General features: G+C 41.7%; 1 protein-coding gene across 2 annotated transcripts in view; it reads left to right on the forward strand.

The window, feature by feature from the left end:
• The first annotated feature begins 1,719 nt into the window (after nt 1-1,719).
• MNAT1 (MNAT1 component of CDK activating kinase) overlaps nt 1,720-21,427 on the forward strand; it is a 375,378-nt gene continuing 355,670 nt past the window's right edge. Inside the window, exon 1 of one of the 2 annotated variants that reach the window (XM_030214363.1) lies at nt 1,720-1,935. In XM_030214363.1, the coding sequence (XP_030070223.1) occupies nt 1,847-1,935 (89 nt within the window). In that variant the 5' untranslated portion in view covers nt 1,720-1,846. The remainder of the gene's footprint in view (nt 1,936-21,427) is intronic. The other variant, XM_030214362.1, reaches the window with a different exon arrangement.

Here is a 21,427-nt window from a genome sequence, read left to right on the forward strand (position 1 = left end):
CCTTTTGTGTGGAGTAGAGGAGTAGAGTGGTTAGTGCAGCAGACTTCATATTACTGTCCAGCCTCATTGTGCGTAAAGGTATGTGTGTGGTATAAATCATAGCATTGCCAAGTGAATAAGTGGAGAAAAGCAAGCTCTTTATTCAAAAACAGTAAGCAAAAAAAAAAAAAACGACCCAACACAAGTCGTGTTTCGGCCCTACTGGCCTGCATCAGGGGTTCTAGGAATATTGTAAAGCAGTATACTTTCCTAGAGCGGTTTGATTGCAGTCAAACTCCTATATGGTATGTATATCATCACCTTCGGATGAAATACGAAGCAAGTTTGTTATCAGGCTCTTAGGCACACCTGAATCAAAAAGAATACCCGCGAAAATGATCGCATTGGTAACAGATGCTATTATTTATACCACTTATTGTTTTCCCACCCAAACCCACTTCTCCTCTCCCTTCACTCTCTATCTCAGTTGATAACACCCTCATCATCCCCGTCTCATCTGCCCGCAACCTCGGTGTCATCTTCAACTCCTCCCTCTCCTTCTCTGCGCATATCCAGCAGATAGCCAAGACCTGTCGCTTCTTCCTCTACAACATTAGCAAAATTCGCCCCTTCCTCTCTGAGCACACCACCTGAACTCTCATCCACTCTCTCATTACCTCTCGCCTTGACTACTGCAACCTACTCCTCACCGGCCTCCCACTTAGCCACCTATCCCCCCTTCAGTCCATCCAGAACTCTGCCGCACGTCTTATCTTCCGCCTTGACCGATATACTCATATCACCCCTCTCCTCAAGTCACTTCACTGGCTTCCGATCAGATACCGCATACAGTTCAAGCTTCTCCTACTAACCTACAAATGCACTCGATCTGCAGCCCCTCCTTACCTCTCTACCCTCATCTCCCCTTACGTCCCTACCCGTAACCTCCGCTCTCAAGACAAATCCCTCCTTTCAGTACCCTTCTCCACCACCGCCAACTCTAGGCTCCGCCCTTTCTGCCTTGCCTCACCCCATGCTTGGAACAAACTCCCTGAGCCCATACGCCATGCCCCCTCCCTACCCATCTTCAAATCATTGCTCAAAGCCCACCTCTTCAATGTCGCTTTCGGCACCTAATCACAACACCTCTACTCAGGAAATCTAGACTACCCCAACTTGACATTTCATCCTTTAGATTGTAAGCTCTTCTGAGCAGGGACCGTCCTTAGTTATTAATTTGTACAGCGCTGCGTAACCCTAGTAGCGCTCTAGAAATGTTAAGTAGTAGTAGTAGTAGTAGATGAATGATGTTACACTCACAGGCAGTAAGACCTTAGCGACACAGACTCAAAGAATCATCAGTGTCTACTTTTTAACTGCAAAACAAAATTTAACATTTAAAAGCATTGATGCCCAATTAAGCATTTTTATAGAACGGTTGTGGGGTTATTAGAACTGTAAAGTTTACTTATCATAATCTTGGAGAAGGAGCCCTTATCGTAATTTTAGTTGGGTACCTTCGGGGGGGGGGGGGGGGGGAGCAGTAGCCTGTTTACAGTGGACGTTGCTGCATCTGTTCCCTGCTAGGTGTCATTTTAGATTAGCTTTTGAACCTCTAATCTTCATATAACGGAGGGAAGTTGAGGGGAACAAGAAAGCAATCGATGGTCACGCTCCAGAGAACACTGCAGAAGCTGCGTATGAGTCGGAACGTTATCACCGCAGAGCTGCTTCTCGGCGGAGCCTTTTCTATGAGGGACGCGGTGTCTTAAGTGTAGTGTGACCTGTCTGTCTGTGTGAAGTCAATTTATTTGTGAGGTAGCGGGAGAGGGAGACAAGACAGTGTTTATTCCGACACTGAGAAGAAATGGAGGACCAGTGTTGCCCCCGCTGTAAGACCACCAAATATCGAAACCCCTCGCTGAAGCTGATGGTGAATATCTGCGGACACACGCTGTAAGTGAGGAGGGGCTCCCGGCTGGCTATAACGCACTGGCTCTGGGGTATTCTGGGACCTTGCAGGCGCGGGAGGGGGGCTCTATAGCTGTTCTGTTGGGTCCTGTTGACAGTGGGCAGTCTGTGCGTCATACATTTCGCTGCCGTCAGTTATATTGCCCCCTAAATGATTTTAATGTTTTGTTCGTAATGAAACAAGAACACAAAAAGCTTATCTACTGAATTTCTTGTATAGTGCTGTTGGGTACAACTGCAGTCAGTTCAGGGTTTCGCTTCTTGTTCCACCTACACTTTGAATATATGCCAGGAAGGATTAAGTGTAGAATTGTTTGTGTGTCAAGTTACTTTTGCAGTTCTGTTCCCAAATCTTCATTTGCATACATTGGATCCAGCAGGAGTTCCTTAGAAGTTCTCCATGGCTGGGGGGCGTGTGACCAGAAGGAAATCTGGTTTTGAGAGCCACTTGGTTTCCTTTAGGTGGGACGTTGGCACAAACTGCTGGAATTTGATTAGTTGGCACGTAATGCCACTATTCTACTCATGTTGACTTTTATATATGTTCAGCACCATTACTGACATACACGTAACATTTCCTGGTCTGGTTGTAGATTTAGCCTAGGACGCCTTTAATGTTGGTGTAAAAACTGTGTCTGTTTGAATGCCCATTTAGTATCATTTCGGCTATCTCTAATGCCAGCATTGCGCCACACAGTTCTAAGCGTGGAATGTTATGACTGGGTTGAGGTGCTAACTGATTGCAAAGAAAGAGGTTTTCTGGAGAGTGTGGGGCAGAGTATCAGTCCTGAGCCTTTCTTATTTGTGGTAAGACTTGTGGAGACTTCAAGCTTGGGTAGAGCAGCTGGCACTGCAGTGGTAAATCCAACTAAAGTCTGACTCAGGGCAGCTTGGAGGGCTACAAGCTCTGCTTAGTGCAGGGGAGGGATCCTGACTTGCTGCTTGGGCTAGGGAGGGCCGAAGTGGTGGAGGAGTGGCATTGTACGTGAAAAATAATATCAGAGCTGCTGAAATGTAGGCAACCTGGGGAAAGGAATAAGATTAATGGATCATTCTAGAAAGAGAAGATGAAACCTGTATTCACATGGGTGTTATGTACAGACCTCCAGCACAAATGGAGATGCTGGACAAGGATCTGATAGAAAATGTCCATAAGCATGGAATGAAAGGTTAGATGCTCTTGCTGGGAGATTTCAGCATGCCTGGTGTGGATTGGAACATCCTGTCTGCAGAATTGGAAACAAGCAGAGAGAATGTGGATGTCTGTCAAAGTGCCTTGCTCAGACAAATGCTGACAGAACCCACGAGGGATGGTTTGACACTAGATCTAGTGCTCACAAATGGAGGAAGCATTTCCAATGTCCGGGTGGGTGCCCACCTAGGCAATAGTGATCATCACATGATATGGCTTGATATAAGAGCAAAAGTGGAGTGCAGACACACAAAACTCAAAGTATTGGGTTTCAGACATGCTGGTTTTGGTAAAATGGGGAATACCTGAGGAAGGAGCTGATGGCATAGGAGAAGTGGAAACACAGTGGTCCAAGCTGAAAGCTGCTATAAACATGGTAACAGATCTTTATACAAGGAAAGTAAATAAAAACAATAGAAACAGGAAGCCTATGTGGTTCTCAAAACAAGTGGCCGAAAAAGTAAGGGTAAAGAGGCATCATTCAAGAAATACAGAAGAATGCAACAAGAGGATCATGGAAAAGATTACAGGATTAAACTCAAAGAAACGAAGAGGGAAATATGGCTAGCAAAAGCACAGGCAGAAGAAAAAATGACTAAAGACTTAAAGAGAGATGACAGCCTTTTTTCAGATATATTGGAGCAAGGAAAAAAGCTAGGAATGGAATTGTAAAACTGAAAGATGCTGGGAGGTTATATGGAAACTGATGAAAAAGCGAATATGATAAACAACTGCTTCACTTCGGTGTCCATGGAAGAAAATCCTGGAGGGAGGACTGTGATCGGCTGCCGAGGGTGTATCTGGGAATGGAGTAGATATTGCCCTGTTCACGGAAGAAAGCATTTATCAACAGCTTGAAAATCTGAAAGTGGACAAAGCTATGGGGCCGGATTGGATACATCCCAGAATACTAAGGGAGTCAGAGAAGTTCTGGTGGGACCTCTTAAGGATTTATTTAATAGAGCTTTCGAGACGGGAGAGGTTCCGTGGGATTGTAGATGAGTGGATGTGGCCCTTCCCAAAAGCGGGGACGGGGAAGAAGTGGGAGACTACAGGCCGGTAAGCCTCACGTCGGTGGTAGGAAAAATAATGGAGTCGCAGCTGAAGTAAAGGATAGTTAACTTTCTAGAAGCCAATGGGTTTCAGGATTTGAGGCAACATGGCTTTATTTTATTTTATTGCATTTGCATCTCACATTTTCCCACCTATGTACAGGCTCAATGTGGCTTACATTGTTCTGTCATGGCGATCGCCATTTCCGGAGTGAGAGACACAGGTGGTATTACACTTTTATTACACTAGAGATCATGATTGATATAATAGATTAAGCAGTCAAGTATAAAGAGTTCATATTTGGAATTGACAGGTAGGGACCCCAGGTGAGGAGCTCCCGAAGTCCAGAGGAAACAAAACGTACCTGGACCACCGTGTGCCGTCTCCAACCGGACTGGAATGGATCGGAGCTAAATCGGAGCGGGTCCGCAATCGAACCGAGAACTGTGGGACCGCGGGGAACAGCACAGCACAGGTGAGCAAACCCAAGACTCGCCGGGACGGCCTGGCCGTAGCTGACCTCGGTGTCCCTGCATACTCCCAACCAGACCATACGGCCCGCTTGAGACTGGCTGAGCCTGTCGGATCAGCCCAAGCCTAGGGGACCGAACTGAGAACTGGTCCATAACAAAACAGGATCGGAGCCGGTTGGGATCCCCAGAATGGAGCGGTGCCACGACTCTCTGGAGCGAATAAGCGAGCCGACCGCAGCTGACCTCGTGGCCCGACACATCAAACCGGACAGACTCATCCGAACTGGCCGAGCAATGAGCGGACGAACGGCCGAAGCTGATCAATACTGTCAGCCCGCCGTAACCCAGAACGGATTGGTAAGGCTGCGGCAGGATTGAGCAGACCTCGGGACGAGGCGAGCGAGGAGCTCCGGGACGGGCAGGTGGGCAGGCAGGGGAGACTAGAGACGGATGGGCACTGTTTGCCTGTCGCATCCCAGGGCGGAGCGGGAAGCGGTGACGGGACTGACCGACCCGTGGACCGACGATCTCGCGGAGAACTATTCCCAAAGAGGCTATTCGGGTCTCTAGACGGGAGCCCAATCAGGGGCTGGCGAAAATAGGCTAGAGAGACCTTCTTGAAGAGTGGCTTCATCGTCCACATAGGACCAGACAGGCTCACTTCCAATAATAGCCTATGAGACCAACGCAAGACCTGCAAGCAATCCCTCTAAGAGCACTTGGATGACGGCAACTCTAAACAGGGAAACAAAAACCAACTAACTCTGTTCCCGTGCTTCTTCTAATCGATTGGACAGGTACATTTCCTCACCAGATTAACTAAACACTAAACACAGCCAAAATGCATCCCAACAAACTACTCATGCTAATATACTTCCTACCCTTAATTTACCACGTATGGACTACTCCCAACATAAGCAACAATCTTCCCACAACATACAAAGACCACAGGCAACCCTTTAACAGCGCAACAAACCAAAGGAACAATAACCAACCAAAATTAAGAACAAACACATATGGAAACAACCAACAGAAAGAGAAGAAAAGATACAACAAAATTAAACACCAAGAAACCAGACAAATAATAAAAATCAACACAACCAAATCCCAAACGGAACCCTACAGACAAATCCACATGGGATACACAAACGCCAGATCAGTGATAAATAAAACAGCGACTCTAACAGACTGGATCATCGCAGATAGACTAGACCTCCTATTCATCACTGAAACCTGGATTCATGATCTTAAAGACCCTATAATCCTAGATCTTTGTCCACCGGGATACAAAATTATCCACTGGACAAGAAACGGAAAAAGAGGAGGAGGAGGAATAGCAATCATATACAAATCCGAGTTCAACATTACAACAATAACCGAATCTATTCTACCGCAACTCGAAATCGCTTCGGTAAGAATTAGTCACCCAAACCTACAAGAACACCTCACCGGAGTCTTGCTTTACCGACCACTAGGCAACTGGCATGAATCCCAAACACACTTCATGGACTTCATCTCAAACACCTGCGTCTCTAGCTCAAATATCATCATAATAGGAGATATCAATCTACATCTCGAAGATCTCAAGTCAACCAGTACCCGAGAATGCACTGAGTTCCTACAATTATGGAATCTTCATAAGACACACACACAACCTACCCATAAAAAAGGACACACTCTAGACATCATCACATATAACTTTGATCTCAACACAAACCTTATACTAACAGACACAAAATGGACACCCGCACCATTGTCAGACCATTACAAAGCAAACATCTCCTTCCAATGGCGAACAAAAGGACTACCAAACAAACAAGAACGCAAAACTTATACCACGAGAGGGAAAAATAGATCCGGAAATTTTCTGGCAACAGATCTACCACAATGATTGGTCAATAAAAACAGATACAAGCCAATTCCTATTAGAATGGGACGACAGATGCAGATTCACACTAGACAACATTGCTCCAACCCAAACAAGAACCTCACACAGAATTCAACGCCGTGGTTCAATGAAGAGCTGAAAAAATTAAAATACAAGTCAGAAGGTTAGAACGAGCTTGGATTAAGAAGACACTACACATAACGATTGGAAGCAACTTCACAGAAAATACAAATACACCATAAGCCAAACCAAAAGACTACATTACAAAACCATAATCGGACCAAACTACAAGGACACACATAAACTCTTCCAACTCGTGAACAAACTATTAGATACAACACCAGTCACTACCAATAGCAAAGACACTCCTGGAGCAGACAATCTCGTGAGATACTTTAACGAGAAAATAGTACAACTGCGACTTAAAATACCGACCAGCACCATCGACTACGTTGAACTCCTCAATTGCCTAGATCCAACCCCTGGCATATACCCAGCGGACAGGACCTGGACTAACTTTGAGATATTATCGGAGGACACTATCTCCCAAATGCTCAAAAAATTTGCCAAATCACATTGCAGACTAGATATATGCCCAAACAACCTGATGACATCTGCTCCTCAACAATTCATAAATGACATAACGAAACACCTGAACCACATGCTACAAAACGGACTTTTCCCAAAGGAAAAAGGAAACATCCTACTCACCCCAATACCCAAAGATGCAAAGAAAAGCGCAAGTGAATTAACCAATTACAGACCAGTAGCATCCATTCCCTTAATAAGCAAAGTAACGGAAGGATTAGTGACCAAGCAACTTACAAATTATCTAGACAAATTCTCAATACTTCACGACTCTCAGTCAGGATTTTGATCTAACCACAGCACCGAAACTGTATTAGTAACTCTCATGACTAAATTCAAACAAACGATTGCAACCGGTAAGAACATACTACTACTACAATTTGATTTGTCAAGCGCTTTCGACATGGTTGACCATGGAATTTTATTACACATCCTTGAATACTTCAGAATTGGAGGCAACGTCCTCAATTGGTTCAAGAGTTTTCTAACCACAAGATCATACCAAGTGACATCAAACTCGACCGTTTGAGCCGCATGGGTACCTGAATGCGGAGTACCACAAGGATCCCCCCTGTCGCCGACCTTATTCAACTTAATGATGATACCCCTGGCCAAACTACTAGCAAATCAAAACTTTAATCCATACATCTACGCAGATGACGTAACGATCTACATCCCATTCAAACAAGACCTAAAAGAAATTTCCAACGACATTAACCAAAGTCTTAACATCATGCATTCCTGGGCGAACGCATTTCGACTAAAACTCAATACAGATAAAACCCAATGCCTAATACTCACCTCGCAACACAACAAGAAAGAATTCACCGCCATTAACACACCAACTCTAAACCTCCCTATCTCAGAAACCCTAAAAATTCTTGGAGTCACCATTGATCGACACCTAACACTAGAGAACCACGCGAAAAACATAACCAAGAAGATGTTCCACTCTATGTGGAAATTAAAAAGACTAAGACCTTTCTTCCCAAGGAGTGTTTTCCGTAACCTAGTACAATCAATGGTGCTCAGTCATTTAGACTACTGCAACGCACTATACGCCGGCTGCAAAGAACAAATAATCAAGAAACTCCAGACAGCCCAGAATACAGCAGCTAGACTCATTGGCAAGCCAAAATTTGAAAGTGCCAAGCCCCTACGAGAAAAACTACACTGGCTTCCACTCAAAGAACGCATAACGTTCAAAATATGCTCACTAGTCCACAAAATTATCCACGGAGACGCACCAGCATACATGTCAGACCTAATAGACCTGCCACCTAGGAACGCCAGATCATCATCTCGCACATTCCTTGATCTGCACTTCCCCGGCTGCAAAGGAATGAAATACAAAATAATGCACGTGTCAAACTTTACCTTCCTGAGCACACAGTTCTGGAATGCACTACCACGCAGTTTGAAATCGACATACGAAAGAACGAACTTCCGCATCCTACTGAAGACACATCTCTTCAATAAAGCGTACCACAAAGATTAACAAATGAGAAAAGGCACATACACTTCGCATATACACTTCAGAACTTGATTCTTAATATCTGCTTGTACACTATGAAATCATTTATTCTGTATGTTATACTTTCATCAAAATGACCAAAATCCTGTAATATCAAATGATTATTTATTAACTTTCTTCCACTAATCATGATGTATTGTAAGCCACTGAGCCTGCAAAGAGGTGGGATAAGGTGGGATACAAATGCAACAAATAAATAAATATAGTGATGATGCGATAAAGTTCATTCGTGGTAGAGTAGATTTTGGTAGTTGAGTGCAGAGATTTTGGTTTTATCTGGTTCGGATGTGTCGTGGTTCTCCTTTTTGAACAAGCTGGTCTTCAGTGATCTCCGAAAGTTAGTTAGGTCTTGGATTTTTCTCACTGCGAGTGGTAGTGTATTCCATAGCTGTGTGCTTATGTAGGAGAAGCTGGATGCATATGTTAGTTTATATTTTAGACCTTTGCAGCTAGGATAGTGGAGATTCAGGAATGTGTGTGATGATCTTTTAGTGTTCCTGGGTGATAAGTCTATGAGGTCGGACGTGTAGGCCGGGGCCTCTCCGTAAATGATTTTATGAACCAGAGTGCAGATTTTGAACGCAATACGTTCTTTTAGTGGGAGCCAGTGTAGTTTTTCTCTTAAGGGTTTGGCACGTTCGTATTTTGTTTTTCCAAATATGAGTCTGGCTGCTGTGTTTTGGGCTGTTTGGAGCTTTTTGATGATTTGTTCTTTACATCCGGCATAGAGTGAATTGCAGTAATCTAGGTGACTTACAAGCTCATTTTCAAAGCACTTAGCCTCCCAAAGTTCCATTGAAACCTATGGAACTTAGCCTCCCAAAGTGCTTTGAAAATATGCCTCTTAGCACCATTGATTGTACCAGGTTGCGAAATATTTCCCTTGGGAAGAAAGCTTTTACTCTTTTGAGATTCCACATTGCTTGAAACATTTTCTTGTTGCTTGAAACATTTTCTTTGTTGTGTTTTTTCGCATGGCTTTTTAGTGTGAGATTTCGGTCAATTGTGACTCCGAGTATTTTCAGGCTATCTGAGTCAGGGAGGGTATATTTTGGGGTGTTTATAGTGGTGGGTTTGTTCGTGTTGTGTTGTGAAAGTGAAAGTTGATGAAAGTCTGAGTGGGATATAAGACAACCTAAACAAATACTTCCTAAACTAATAAGTCTTCAGCAGTTTTCAGAATTTACCACGATTTGTTTGATGTCTAATCGCGTGTGGAAGCTCATTGGGAATCTCCATCATTATTGTCAAATTTTAGACTGGTGGCAACTATCCCCCTGTTTGTTAAAATTAACTGTGCAGCGACTGCTCCCTCCATATCATCTTATTTGGAACCAGGGCTGCCGAGAGGCCGGGCCCCCTGCATTGAAATCACAGCGCCTCTCACCTCCGTGTGAAAGTGCTGCAGGCAGCAGCAGATCGCCTCCTTTCGGGCCTCCTTCCCTCCCTGTGCCCCGCCCTTGTGTGACGTAACTTCCGCGAGGGCGGGACATGGGGGGGGGGGACGATGGAGGGCGGGTGGGGCTCTGGCTCTGGGCCTCCCCCTCTCGGTGGCCTTGTTTGGAACAATTTAATATTCTGCATAGTTCTCAATCTGGTTTTCGTACTAATTATAGTACGGAAACGGTAATTGGTTCTATTTTGGACACTGCTAGGTCAGAAGTGGTGATAATGCAATTTGACTTGTCAGCTTTTGACCTAGTTGATCACTGTATTGTATTGAATGTGCTTGATGAAATGGGTATTTCTGCTAAGGTATTGATTTAGTTTCGAGGTTTTGTATTCAGGGTTTTTAAGGTGAAGATGCGTAATGTTTTTTTCAGATGGATGGGTTATTTCTTCTGGAGTGCCCCAGGGATCTCCGCTCTCACCAATTCTTTTTAATGTGTTTATTCAAGGCTGGGAATGTGTTTATTTATTCTTTGGGGTTTGTTTTTGACTATCTGTCTTTCTCTCTGTCTATATATATATATATATATATATATATATATATATATATATATATATATATATATATATATATATTAGAGAGAGAGAACATTACTATTATTTTGCCCCAATTCAAATATCTTTTGAGGCTACAAAGGAAGCCAGTAAAAATCATATGCAGATAATTTATTTGATGTTGCAACATTGCTTCAAATTTAAAATTTGTTATTTGATGTTGCAACATCGCTTCAAATTTAAATAATTACAAAACTAACTTTATGCTGGTGAGCAGGAGTTATTTCATCCTGTGAGAATTCTTTTAAGTAATAATTTAGAGTATGTGTTTTTATCCTCAGAATTTTGGGAATAATGATCAATCAAACTTTATCATTAGATGTACAAATTAATCATACTATCAGAAAATCTTTTTTTGTTAATAAGAAAATCGCATAGAATTTGCAAGCACCTTGACACTGCACACTTCAGATTATTGGTCCAATCTGTTCTTTTGTCTTAAATTGATTATTGTAATTTGATTTATTTGAATTGTTCTAAGGGTATTCCTCAAAAATTACAAACGATTTAAAATGCTGAAGTCAGAATGATTTTCTCATTATCAAAATTTGATCATGTTTCTAGGTTGTATCTGCACCTTCACTGGCTTCCAGTGGAGGCTAGGGTGATTTTTTAAGTTTTGCTGTATTCTTTATAAGATTTTATATGGTTTAGCACCGTTGTATATGCATTCTCTGTTTATATTATTTTTAGCAATCTTCATGGGGTTAAGATAATGCAGAATTAAACATTCCCTAGATTTGGAAATTGAGTTTCTAACTGATAAATGATAGCGAAAACATTTATCTAGGGGCACAACTATAGAAAATCAAGAAAACTAGTGAACATAGCTTGAATATAATGCATGGTTGTGCAATTGCAATAACAAAGGCGTAGCACCCTCAGATTTTGAAGCTTTAAAAGAATTTAGGCCATAGTATTTAACAACATCTGTATTTTCTTCTCTTTAGAGGCCAAGGAGATGATGTTTCAATAATCAACATGGGCTAGTACCATGGTTTGTGCAATCATTCTGAAAATATTAGGAGTGAAATTAGATCTGATGTGTCTCAATTTCTATAATAGCTTAAAATCTTTAATTGTCATTACCTGTATCTGAGGTTCAAATGTAAGACATTTATTGAACTCTCAGAATTTTTAAAGTAGATTCTATAGGGAAAATTTATTCCATCAATGCATAAGTCCTGACTAACTTGAGTCTTGGTTTAGATAGTTTTTGGTTGTTTCATCAGGGTTGTAAAGAAATATTAATACAGAACTAAACCACTTAACTTTTAGGAGGAGTTGTGATCTAGCAGAGATATGTCTTTCCAGGCGAGCATAAGGAGAGGCATGATGGTTCCAGAGAGAGAGAGTTTAATTCCTTTTGGAAGGTGCCTGGGGCTCCCTCATACCAAAATTTGTTAGTCTTTCTCCAGACTAGCATCAGCGCGAAAGCATGAGTGAATACAATGCTGGATTCCTTTTGCTTCCCCATCTCATCCTTTCCAGAGGTGCTTTTCCTCGGAACAGGGAAGGAGGAGGGGCGTGGACAGTTGAGGGGTTCTGGAACGAACATGAGCTCACTCATTCTTCTGAAGCCTGTTACTCTTTCTTCTGCTGCTGTCACTTGCATACTATTACTGGTATTGTTGTAGGTGAGGGACTTGCTGCCTACGTTACTGACACTGTTATAGAGGCTACTTATTTTTAATTTGGTAGATAAGGGCAGGAAAAGACCAATTGACCCATCCATCTAGCTAGTTATGTTGGTCCACACTGATAGGGATGTAGCCCAGCTGCCAACCATAAGTTTGATGGCTTGTAGAATATTGCTCCTTTATCCACTAAGTTCTTGTTTTCCTATTTGGTTTACAACATTCAAGTTCTCTTGCCCTGTCTCATCTTGCCTCCAAGCTTTGCTTCAATTTAAACACCCATCAAACCCAGTGAAGACACTGCACACATATCTAAAAGGTCTAGGTACCCACAGGCTTGTTGGTTAGTTCTTGGCTATCTCCAACCAGGTGGCACCAATGTGGTTGGTTTCTATGGAATTATAGCCTGCTTAATTTTGTTCCCATTGTGAACAACTAGTAAAAAAAAAAAAAAGTTAATGTAGCTGGGTTTAAAAAAAGGGTTGGACACCCTTCAGGAAAAGTCCATGAACTGTTAGACCTTGGGAAAGCCACTGCTTATCCTTGAGAGTAAGTAGCATGGAATCTTGCTATTTTTTGGGACTCTGCCAGGTGCTTGTGACCTGGACTAGCTTCTGTTGGAAACAGGATACTAAGCTAAAATGACCCTTGATCTGACCCAGTGTGGCAACTCTTAAGTTCCTATTTAGTTCAAGTCATGTTCTTTCTACTACTGACACTGGTAGAGTTAGTGGAAATAGACAGAACTGCAAGGGTGAACTAAAAGGTTCTGGAGGAAAGAGGAGGCAAGAGTTCATAGGTGGCGAGGTGAACACGGAGAAGATAGATGGAGGTGTGATGAAGAGAGGAACACTAGAAGGTTAGGAGGCAGCAGAGAAGGTAGAGAGATGGAAGAACATGAAGGAGCAGCAGCAGGTAGTAGAGACGAGAGATGGGGAGATAAGAGAATATTTTTATGTTTGTCTTTTTTTTTTAATTATTATGAAGCAGGCACACAATACATAAGAAACAATAACGTAACCAGTATAATTAACCAATGCCAAACCCCCCTGTCCTCCATCCCTCATTCCCCCGTTCATAAATCAGATGACACCTATCCACTACTGTACAGGCGTTATGCAGTCCACAGCCTAGCGTCAGCATTAGATGTTTAATAGTCTGCTACAAGCCTAGTGAGATAAGGATAGCGAAAATGGCTCCCTATTAGTTTAAAAAGCCTGACCTTTAGGGCTTTGAAAGTCCGTTATGTTAATAATGGGCTCCCCTTATCACTCTAGGATTATCACTGTCTTTTCACTCTCACTCCAGTGTCCCAAATATCCACTACTTAGTATTGTGGAGTGCTGTTTAGTGGTTTAGTAGTTTAGTGCTGTTTAGTAGTGGTGTTTTAGTAGTTTTTCCACCTCTCTAAACTATCATATCATAAATAATATAAGGGCTTTAGAGAGATAAAATACAAGGCCACACATATGAGAAAGTGAAGTTAGAGATTTTATTACTTACCAAGAGAAAATTACAATTACAGATTTTAACCTCTCATGGGGGAAGGGTCACAGAGCCAGAACACAACCGTGATGCTTGCATCTGAGACTCCAAAGAATATATAAGCAATCAAATTCTTTTATTATTCTCCGAGTATGGGTACAATTAATTGCTTATGAGAGTACAGTACCACAGCTACACAAAGGTGTTTTTCTGGGTCTGAGTCTCTAAAGAAGTAGGAAGTACATACATTTTTATGTTTCAACGGTTTTTATTGATGATTCAACATTATAAACAGGGAAGTACATACATTTTTATAGGTCTTCTTAGGCTACAGGTAACACAACAACAATCATGCCCCATTGGACACATGACAACACCGTGGCCAACACTGATTGGCTATGGTAATGAGTTGGTTAGTTCTTCTTGGAAATGCTAATAATGTAATGGACTAGCTCTACTTCGAAAGCTAGGTCATTTTCCTGAGGAGTTATCTTGTTCTGTCAACTGCAGAACATCTGTGACCACCATGTTGCTAAACCATGCTACTATGTTTTTTCCACCTACGCCCGTTCCTCATTCTGCTGCATGAGTGTCACAACAGATCATGAGTTCTGTAGTCACACTGCAGTTCAGGTTAGAATCATGGGCCTGTAAGGTTTTCTCTCATTTTAGATCCTGAATCAAAGTCAGGCCTTGAATCAAAGCTCTTAGCTGTGATGATAATATACAGTTACTAGCAGCCTCTCCAGTCATAACTGTTCTTTCAGGTAGGTACGCCAGTGTTGAATGGATGGGGCCTCTGGATATATTCAAGAAAATAGAATAGTTTTAAGGCCAAATAAAACAGTTAGTTGAAGAAAGATGAAAGAATATTTTTATATTATCATATTTTTATATATATTGCCTTTTCACAATAAAGGACCAAAGCAGTATACAGTACTAAAATGTCAGAAAAGCCAAATAATGATAGGAAAGAGAAATAAAGGGTAAATGAGTACAGTATCTTTATTAGATTTTTGATATACCACCTTTCTGTGGTACAACCAAAGTGGTATACATACTACATAGTACTTTCTGTCCCAAGGGTCACAAGGAGCCACAATGGGAATTGAACCTGGTACCCCTTGTTCTTAGCCGACTACACTAACCATTAAGTTATTCCTGTGAATAATGTTGGGGGAGGGAGAGAAATGGAGAAAAATGATTGGATGACAAATCAGTTGTAGAGTGAGTGAGGGAATGATGAACAGACAATGGAAGATGAAAAGGAATCATATAAAACATGAAAACGGGATATGGAGAGTAATAGAAGGAAACAAAAAAAGCTTGAAAAAAGGAAATTATATTTTCAGTTTTGATATGGAGAGATTTGAAAGTTCTAGACTTATATATGTAATCTTGGTTTACTGTTTTAGCACAGTGTTTTCCTTTTTTTGGAGGATAAAAGTCAGGAGAATAATCTTCTAGAGCTGGGAACATAGTTACCTCCAGAGGCTATCACAGTGAAACATAAAACAGTGGATTATGGTTGTTTTCTTGAGGCAAATGGCAAGTAAACATTTACAGTAGGATAACTGTCAATAGACAGCTCACCTGTGAGTGGTTAGGTAAGGTTAGGTAGCAGCATTATATTGCCAGCTTTTTAAAAGGCCCCCAGAGATGTTCTGGGAAACTATGGACTAGTGAGCCTAATGTGTGCTAAAATCATAGAATTTGTTCTGTACCGTTTTCTGAAGCGTCCCCGACCTTCTGTCCTGAAATGAAGACCCCCATATTGCTACAAAATTATTATTTGTTAGGTTCTTGATATACTGCGTTTTTGTGAAACAACCAAAGTGGTTTACATATTACGTACATGTACTATATTTTCTCTGCGGATGTATAGGCCTATGCTTTAGCAGTATCAGCAATATACAACTGACTATCTTTGGAACTGGTAGCTCTTATAATATTCCTTTGTCCCTTGTTTAGCCACACCATCCTGAACTATTGGGACATGGGATAGTTACACAATTCCTCACCTTTTAATTATCATAGTTTCCAAAATCTCCAAAGAGCTTTGAAGATTTTAACATACAGTTCCATTTGTATTGAAATCTTATCAGTTGGCCATCTATAACTGTGAGCTGAATCTTAGAGGGTCTGCATTTAATGAAACCAGTAAGCTAACGCTTGTAATTGTCCCATCCAGCACTTAGGCACTCCCCATTTTGTACTTTTTTTTTTTTTTGTGATGAGATGCCTCTATCCAGTTGAGCTGTGATGAGGAACCTATTTCAACATATGTCTGTGCTCCCCCTTTTTCATGTTGGTATATTTTACTGCTACTTATGTTACTATGCTGGTTCCCTCCTGGGTGTGATGGTGGTTTTCTGACTTTCTGCTCTTCTCCTCCGGGTTTCGGTGTAACCTTTTCCAATAAAGGAATACAGGGCTGATAGTCACCGTAAATCCCATTTTACAGTTTTAATTTTAGTTGCAGCACTGCTTAGCCATTTAAAATAAAGGAGTCCATATCAGAAAATAAAGTAGAGTCATACTCGTGTATTTCTATTTTAAAATTATTTGTTAAGAGAAAGTTACCTTCACAGAGAATCTTTTACAATAAGTCTTCCTGTTAGGAAGTAAGAAACACTGTGATAGTGTCCAGTTATCTGCCAATCAAGCCACAGTAACTGATTAAAGAGGAAAGTTGAGAAGGGCTCTATTGTCACACTGATTGCAGTGTGAGTCATCAAAGCAACACAGGCACATAACTAGGCCAGACTTTCAGTTCTTCTCTGTCTGGAAGAGGTGCTGTGAGGACTTCCAGAGCAGTGCAGAACTTCGTTGGTAAGTTATTTGCTGGGAAATTGCTTTTAAACTTGGGGAAGGGTAGACTTGGAGTTAAATAGGTAGTCTTAGGCCCCAATGTTCAGAGGCAATAGGCGCTAGAGGCCATTAGTGCCAGACTTGCACCCACGTTTGCTGGCACGCCATGCATAAAGGTTCCCACTGCAGGGAATAGCTAGTGCGCCAAGCGATAGCGCATCAAGCATGCAAATGCATGCTGATGAGCTAATTCCCTATTCCTCTCCGGTGTTCAACGGGCAGTGCACCAAACAAGGGCGCTCCTCCTGTGGCAAACCCTATGCCAGCTTGGAGCTGGCGTTAGGGTTGTGCCAAGCCATTAGCAATGGGGAGACCGGGAAGATTTGGGAACAACTCCCCTTCGCTTCCCCAAAGGCGTGAGGGCCTTGTGGTCTGATGGACCCCATACCCCCCATCCCTAACCAAAGACATAAGGGCCTGGTGGTCCGGTGGACCTCGGAGCCCCCCTGAAAATAAAACCTTAGTGGCCCAGTGGGACCCCTTGCTAGGACCTCCCCCCCCTGAAGACTAGCCCTGGTGTTCTAGTGGTGTCCCCCCCCAAAACCCCTCCTACTTTAAAAAAGAAGGGACTAGGACTCTTTCCCTCCTTCTGTGGGTGCATCCTCAAAATGGCACCCTGCCCAATGCATCCCAGGATGCACTGGGCAGGGCCTAACTACCATATAAGGTTTTATTTATTTTCTGAGGGGGGGTTTGGGGTCCACTGTACCACCAGGCCCTCACATCTTTGGGTGATGAGAGCATGTCATTAGCATTGTGCATTAGGGAGTTTCTTTGCCGTGCTGTTATGGTGTTATTTTTACGGCGCTGTTTAGAACAGTAGCAGACTTTTCAGCATCTGCCTTTCAGTGTCTTTATTTTTAAGTTACTTATTTAGCATAGGCAGTTTAAGAAATAGGGTTTTGTTTGTTTAGCATTTAAAGCCTCTATTACGGTTCCATACGCTAGAAGTTAAGTGTCTAGCTGATAGTCACAGGAAACCTCAGTTTAGTTTTAACTTTAATTTGCAGCACAGCTTAGCTTCCATGGTGTAAAACCCTTTTTCCACATAATTTTAAAACCTTGAACTTTCTGCCACAGCCAACAACATTACAATATTCAACAAATCCAACACTGTCAACTTTCAATGATGTCAGGAGTTACATATCTTAAAGGCCTCATAGTCCTGTGATTCACCTTGCTTGTCATTGGCCAACCAATTGCATTAAATCTATTTCTTTAATAAATATTAGTAACATTGATAAGTCAAAACTCTCTTTTGTCTTATTAATGGGAACATGCAACCAACATATGTCATGTTTTGCTGTGGGCTGCCTCAGGGAAAGGTCCTCTAAAAGAAAAAAACACATCATTAAATTCTAAATAAACTAATATTATTATTTAAAAAATTTCTACCTATAAAAACCTTCCTCATTGTCTCTGACACAGTTTCAACACTCTAAAAAATGGCATCTGTTAGGTCCCCCGCTGGTCATGTGGTTTATTTAAATGCAGGTGAACCAATCACTATAACATTGTGAAGGGCTCAGCTCAAATTAAGGATGCCCAATCTATTTCTAAGTTTTAAGCCAGTTGGAGCCACGGTGTTAAGAGTGTAAATCCACCCATTGCTACTTATAATTAAAGAGACTCTCTATCTCCTCCCTCCCACCCCATCTCAATTCTGTCTAGCACAAGTCACCAATGTTATGCCCTTTATCAAGCCAGTGGGAGACTGAAGGTTCTGTTCTGACCTGCTTTAAGATCCTGGATTTATGTTCTGTAAGTCTTATTTTCACGGGTCTAGATGTTCTCCGAACATATAGCAGGTCACAAGTGCATTGAATTACTTATACTGCATTGCATGTATCGCAAGTAGTATTAGACCTCAAATTTACAGAGCACACAAACCATGAGCTCTCCACTGGATCCCCTCTATCGTGAGCTGGCACCATTGGCAATGTCCACATCTTTTATGTCCAATCAAAATTTCATCTTTGACTTGATAGTCTAGTTTAAACGTTTATAGGACAAAAACTTGTCAGTGGTGCAACCTCTACATTAAGCAATCGCAGGGTGTTCAGCAAAACAGGCATGGATTGAGAACAGTGTCCAAGGGCATTACCAGAACTAATTTATCTTCATTTGATGTAGCCTTATATTGTAACAGAAGCTCTTAGTGAAGATATTTTGCACGTAAATTGGCTTATGTTAAAATATGATGGGGATACCCTCTCTGAATGAACCGCTGAAAGAACATCTGCACTTACTGCTTTATCATCATAGAACAATTTCTGCTTTTTTGCAAAAACTGGCTTGTAGGTAAACTGGAGCACAGTTTGTAGGGATGGAAGTTTTGAAAATGTAGCAAAGTGTTCCGAGTCATATCTTTCCTATATAAAGTGGTGGTTTGAATAGTATCACCAACTCAATATACTAGGATGTCCAAAAATTCTAAGTGCTCACTGTTCTGAGACATGGTAAATTGCAGATGAGGGTAAAGTCAGTTCCTGTTCTGAGACATGGTAAATTGCAGATGAGGGTAAAGTCAGTTCAACCAGTGTACAAACAGTTGCAACTGCTCATTACTACCTTCCCAAATCAAAAACACACTGTCTAGGAACCTCTTCTAAAGATGTATGTACTTGAACCATTGAGAAACAGATAAGTATTGTTTTTTCAGCCTAGCCCCATAGAGAATGTCTAATGAAGGAGCTAATGACACTCCCATAGCCACAACCTGTGTCTGTTAAAAAAAGCTGCCTAGGAACCCAAAAAATGTTTCTTTATCACCAAGATACCCACTAGTTTTCTAGTAGAGTTGGATATCTGTTGAGGTGGAGATGTATTTTTCCAAAACTGTTTCAATTACTTGCAGTTCTTCACCTTGAGGTATGTGAGTATACAATGACACCACATCTAGAGAAACAAAAATAGAAGTTGCCATAAATTATATAGCCTGAATCTCTCTCAACAAATGTGTGGTGTCTTGAAGAAAAGAAGTCACTTCCCTAGCTTGTCATTTCAAAAAAATGATCGACAAATTTACTCAAGAGTTCTGGCAATTAATGTCGCAGCAATACAATGGGGCGGCCATGGGGTTGAGAATCATCTTTATGAATCTTGGGAACAAAATATATGTGAGGTGATATAGGGTGATCACACAAAAAAATGCCATTTCCTTCATAGTGATAATATTATCCAAAAATGCTTATAATGCCTGCAACATTAACAGCCTGTAGATGGCACAGCAGGGCCTAGTTCAGTATTCATCTGGGTGGCTGGTGGACATGAGGATCGCCTGGTCAACTTGCCTGGTGCGAAGGTGGCAGACTTCACACGTCACTTAGGATTTAAGATGGTTCTGGAAATCCAGATTTTCCAAGGTAGTGTTTTCGGAAATGCTTCCCATTCTACGCACAGGACCCAAGAGGCAGGCAGAGCTCTGAATTCTGAAAGCATGATTGAGATGATGATGCAGGAATGAGGGATAGAGATGTGTTAGGAACTGGGCAACATTCTGTGAAAGGGGGGGGGGGGCTGTTCCGAAAGGACAGACTCCACTTTAACTGGGATGGAACCAGCCTACTGGCACTATCTTTTACAAAGGAGATAGAGCAGCTTTTAAACTAAAATTGGGGGGTGGGGGGGTGGGGTTGCCAACAGTTGCCCAGGAGTGCATGGTTCGGTTTGGTGTATCCTTGAAGGATACTGTGGAAACAAGACACTTAGGGAATTTCAATAGAGAGGTTAAAGAAAGCCAGGAGTGTGTAAGGAGAGAGCAGGGTAAAGGGTGCACATTATCCCCGTCAACTTCTAAGCTTCTTGTAGATGCAAGGAAAAAACACAATTTGAAGTGTCTGTATAAAAATGCTAGAAGCCTAAAATGTAAGATGGGAGAATTAGAGTATATAGCACTAAATGATGAGGTACATTTAATAGGCATCTCAGAGACCTGGTGGAAAGAGGACAATCAATGGGTCACTGTGTTAGGGTGCAATTATATCACATTGATAGTGCAACCCCCCCCCTCCAATTTGATGCACTCTGTGTGTTAAAGAGGGAATTGAGTCAAACAAAATAAACATCCTACATAAAACAGATAGCAGTATGTAATCCTTGTGGATAGAAATTCCATGTGTGAAGGGAAGGAGTATTCTTGTAGGATTGTACTACTGTCTGCTAGGACAGAATGAACAGATTGATAGTGGAATGTTTACAGAATTTAGTAAAGCTGGCAAATTGGGCAATAGTATAATAATGGGTGATTTCAGTTATTCAGTATTGACTGGATAAATGTCGCATCAGGGAGCACTAGGGAGGTAATATTCCTAGATGTAATAAATGACTGCTTTTTGGAGCAACTGGTCCAGGAACTGACTAGAGAGGGAGCCATTTTAGATTTAGTTCTTAGTGGAATGCAGGGCATAGTATGAGAGGTAACGGTGTTGGATCTGCTAATATCTGGAGTGAAGCCACAAAAGAAATCTACTGTAGCAGCATTTAATTTTTGTGAGGGCGACTTATAAAATGAGGAAAATAGTTAAAAACAAGCTAAAAATATCAGCTGCAAAGGTTAGGACTGTAAATCAGGAATGGACGTAGTTTAAAAATACCATATTGGAAGCCCAAACCAGATATATTCCACATATTTATGAAGTTGAAAAGAAGAGAAAATGACAGACAACATGTTTAAAAGGTGAAGTGAAAGAGGGCTATTAAGAGTCAAAAGAACATTCTTCGAAGAATGAAGTAAGGACCCAAATGAAAAAA

This window comes from Microcaecilia unicolor, chromosome 9 (assembly GCF_901765095.1).
Source record: "Microcaecilia unicolor chromosome 9, aMicUni1.1, whole genome shotgun sequence".
Lineage (NCBI taxonomy): Eukaryota > Metazoa > Chordata > Amphibia > Gymnophiona > Siphonopidae > Microcaecilia > Microcaecilia unicolor.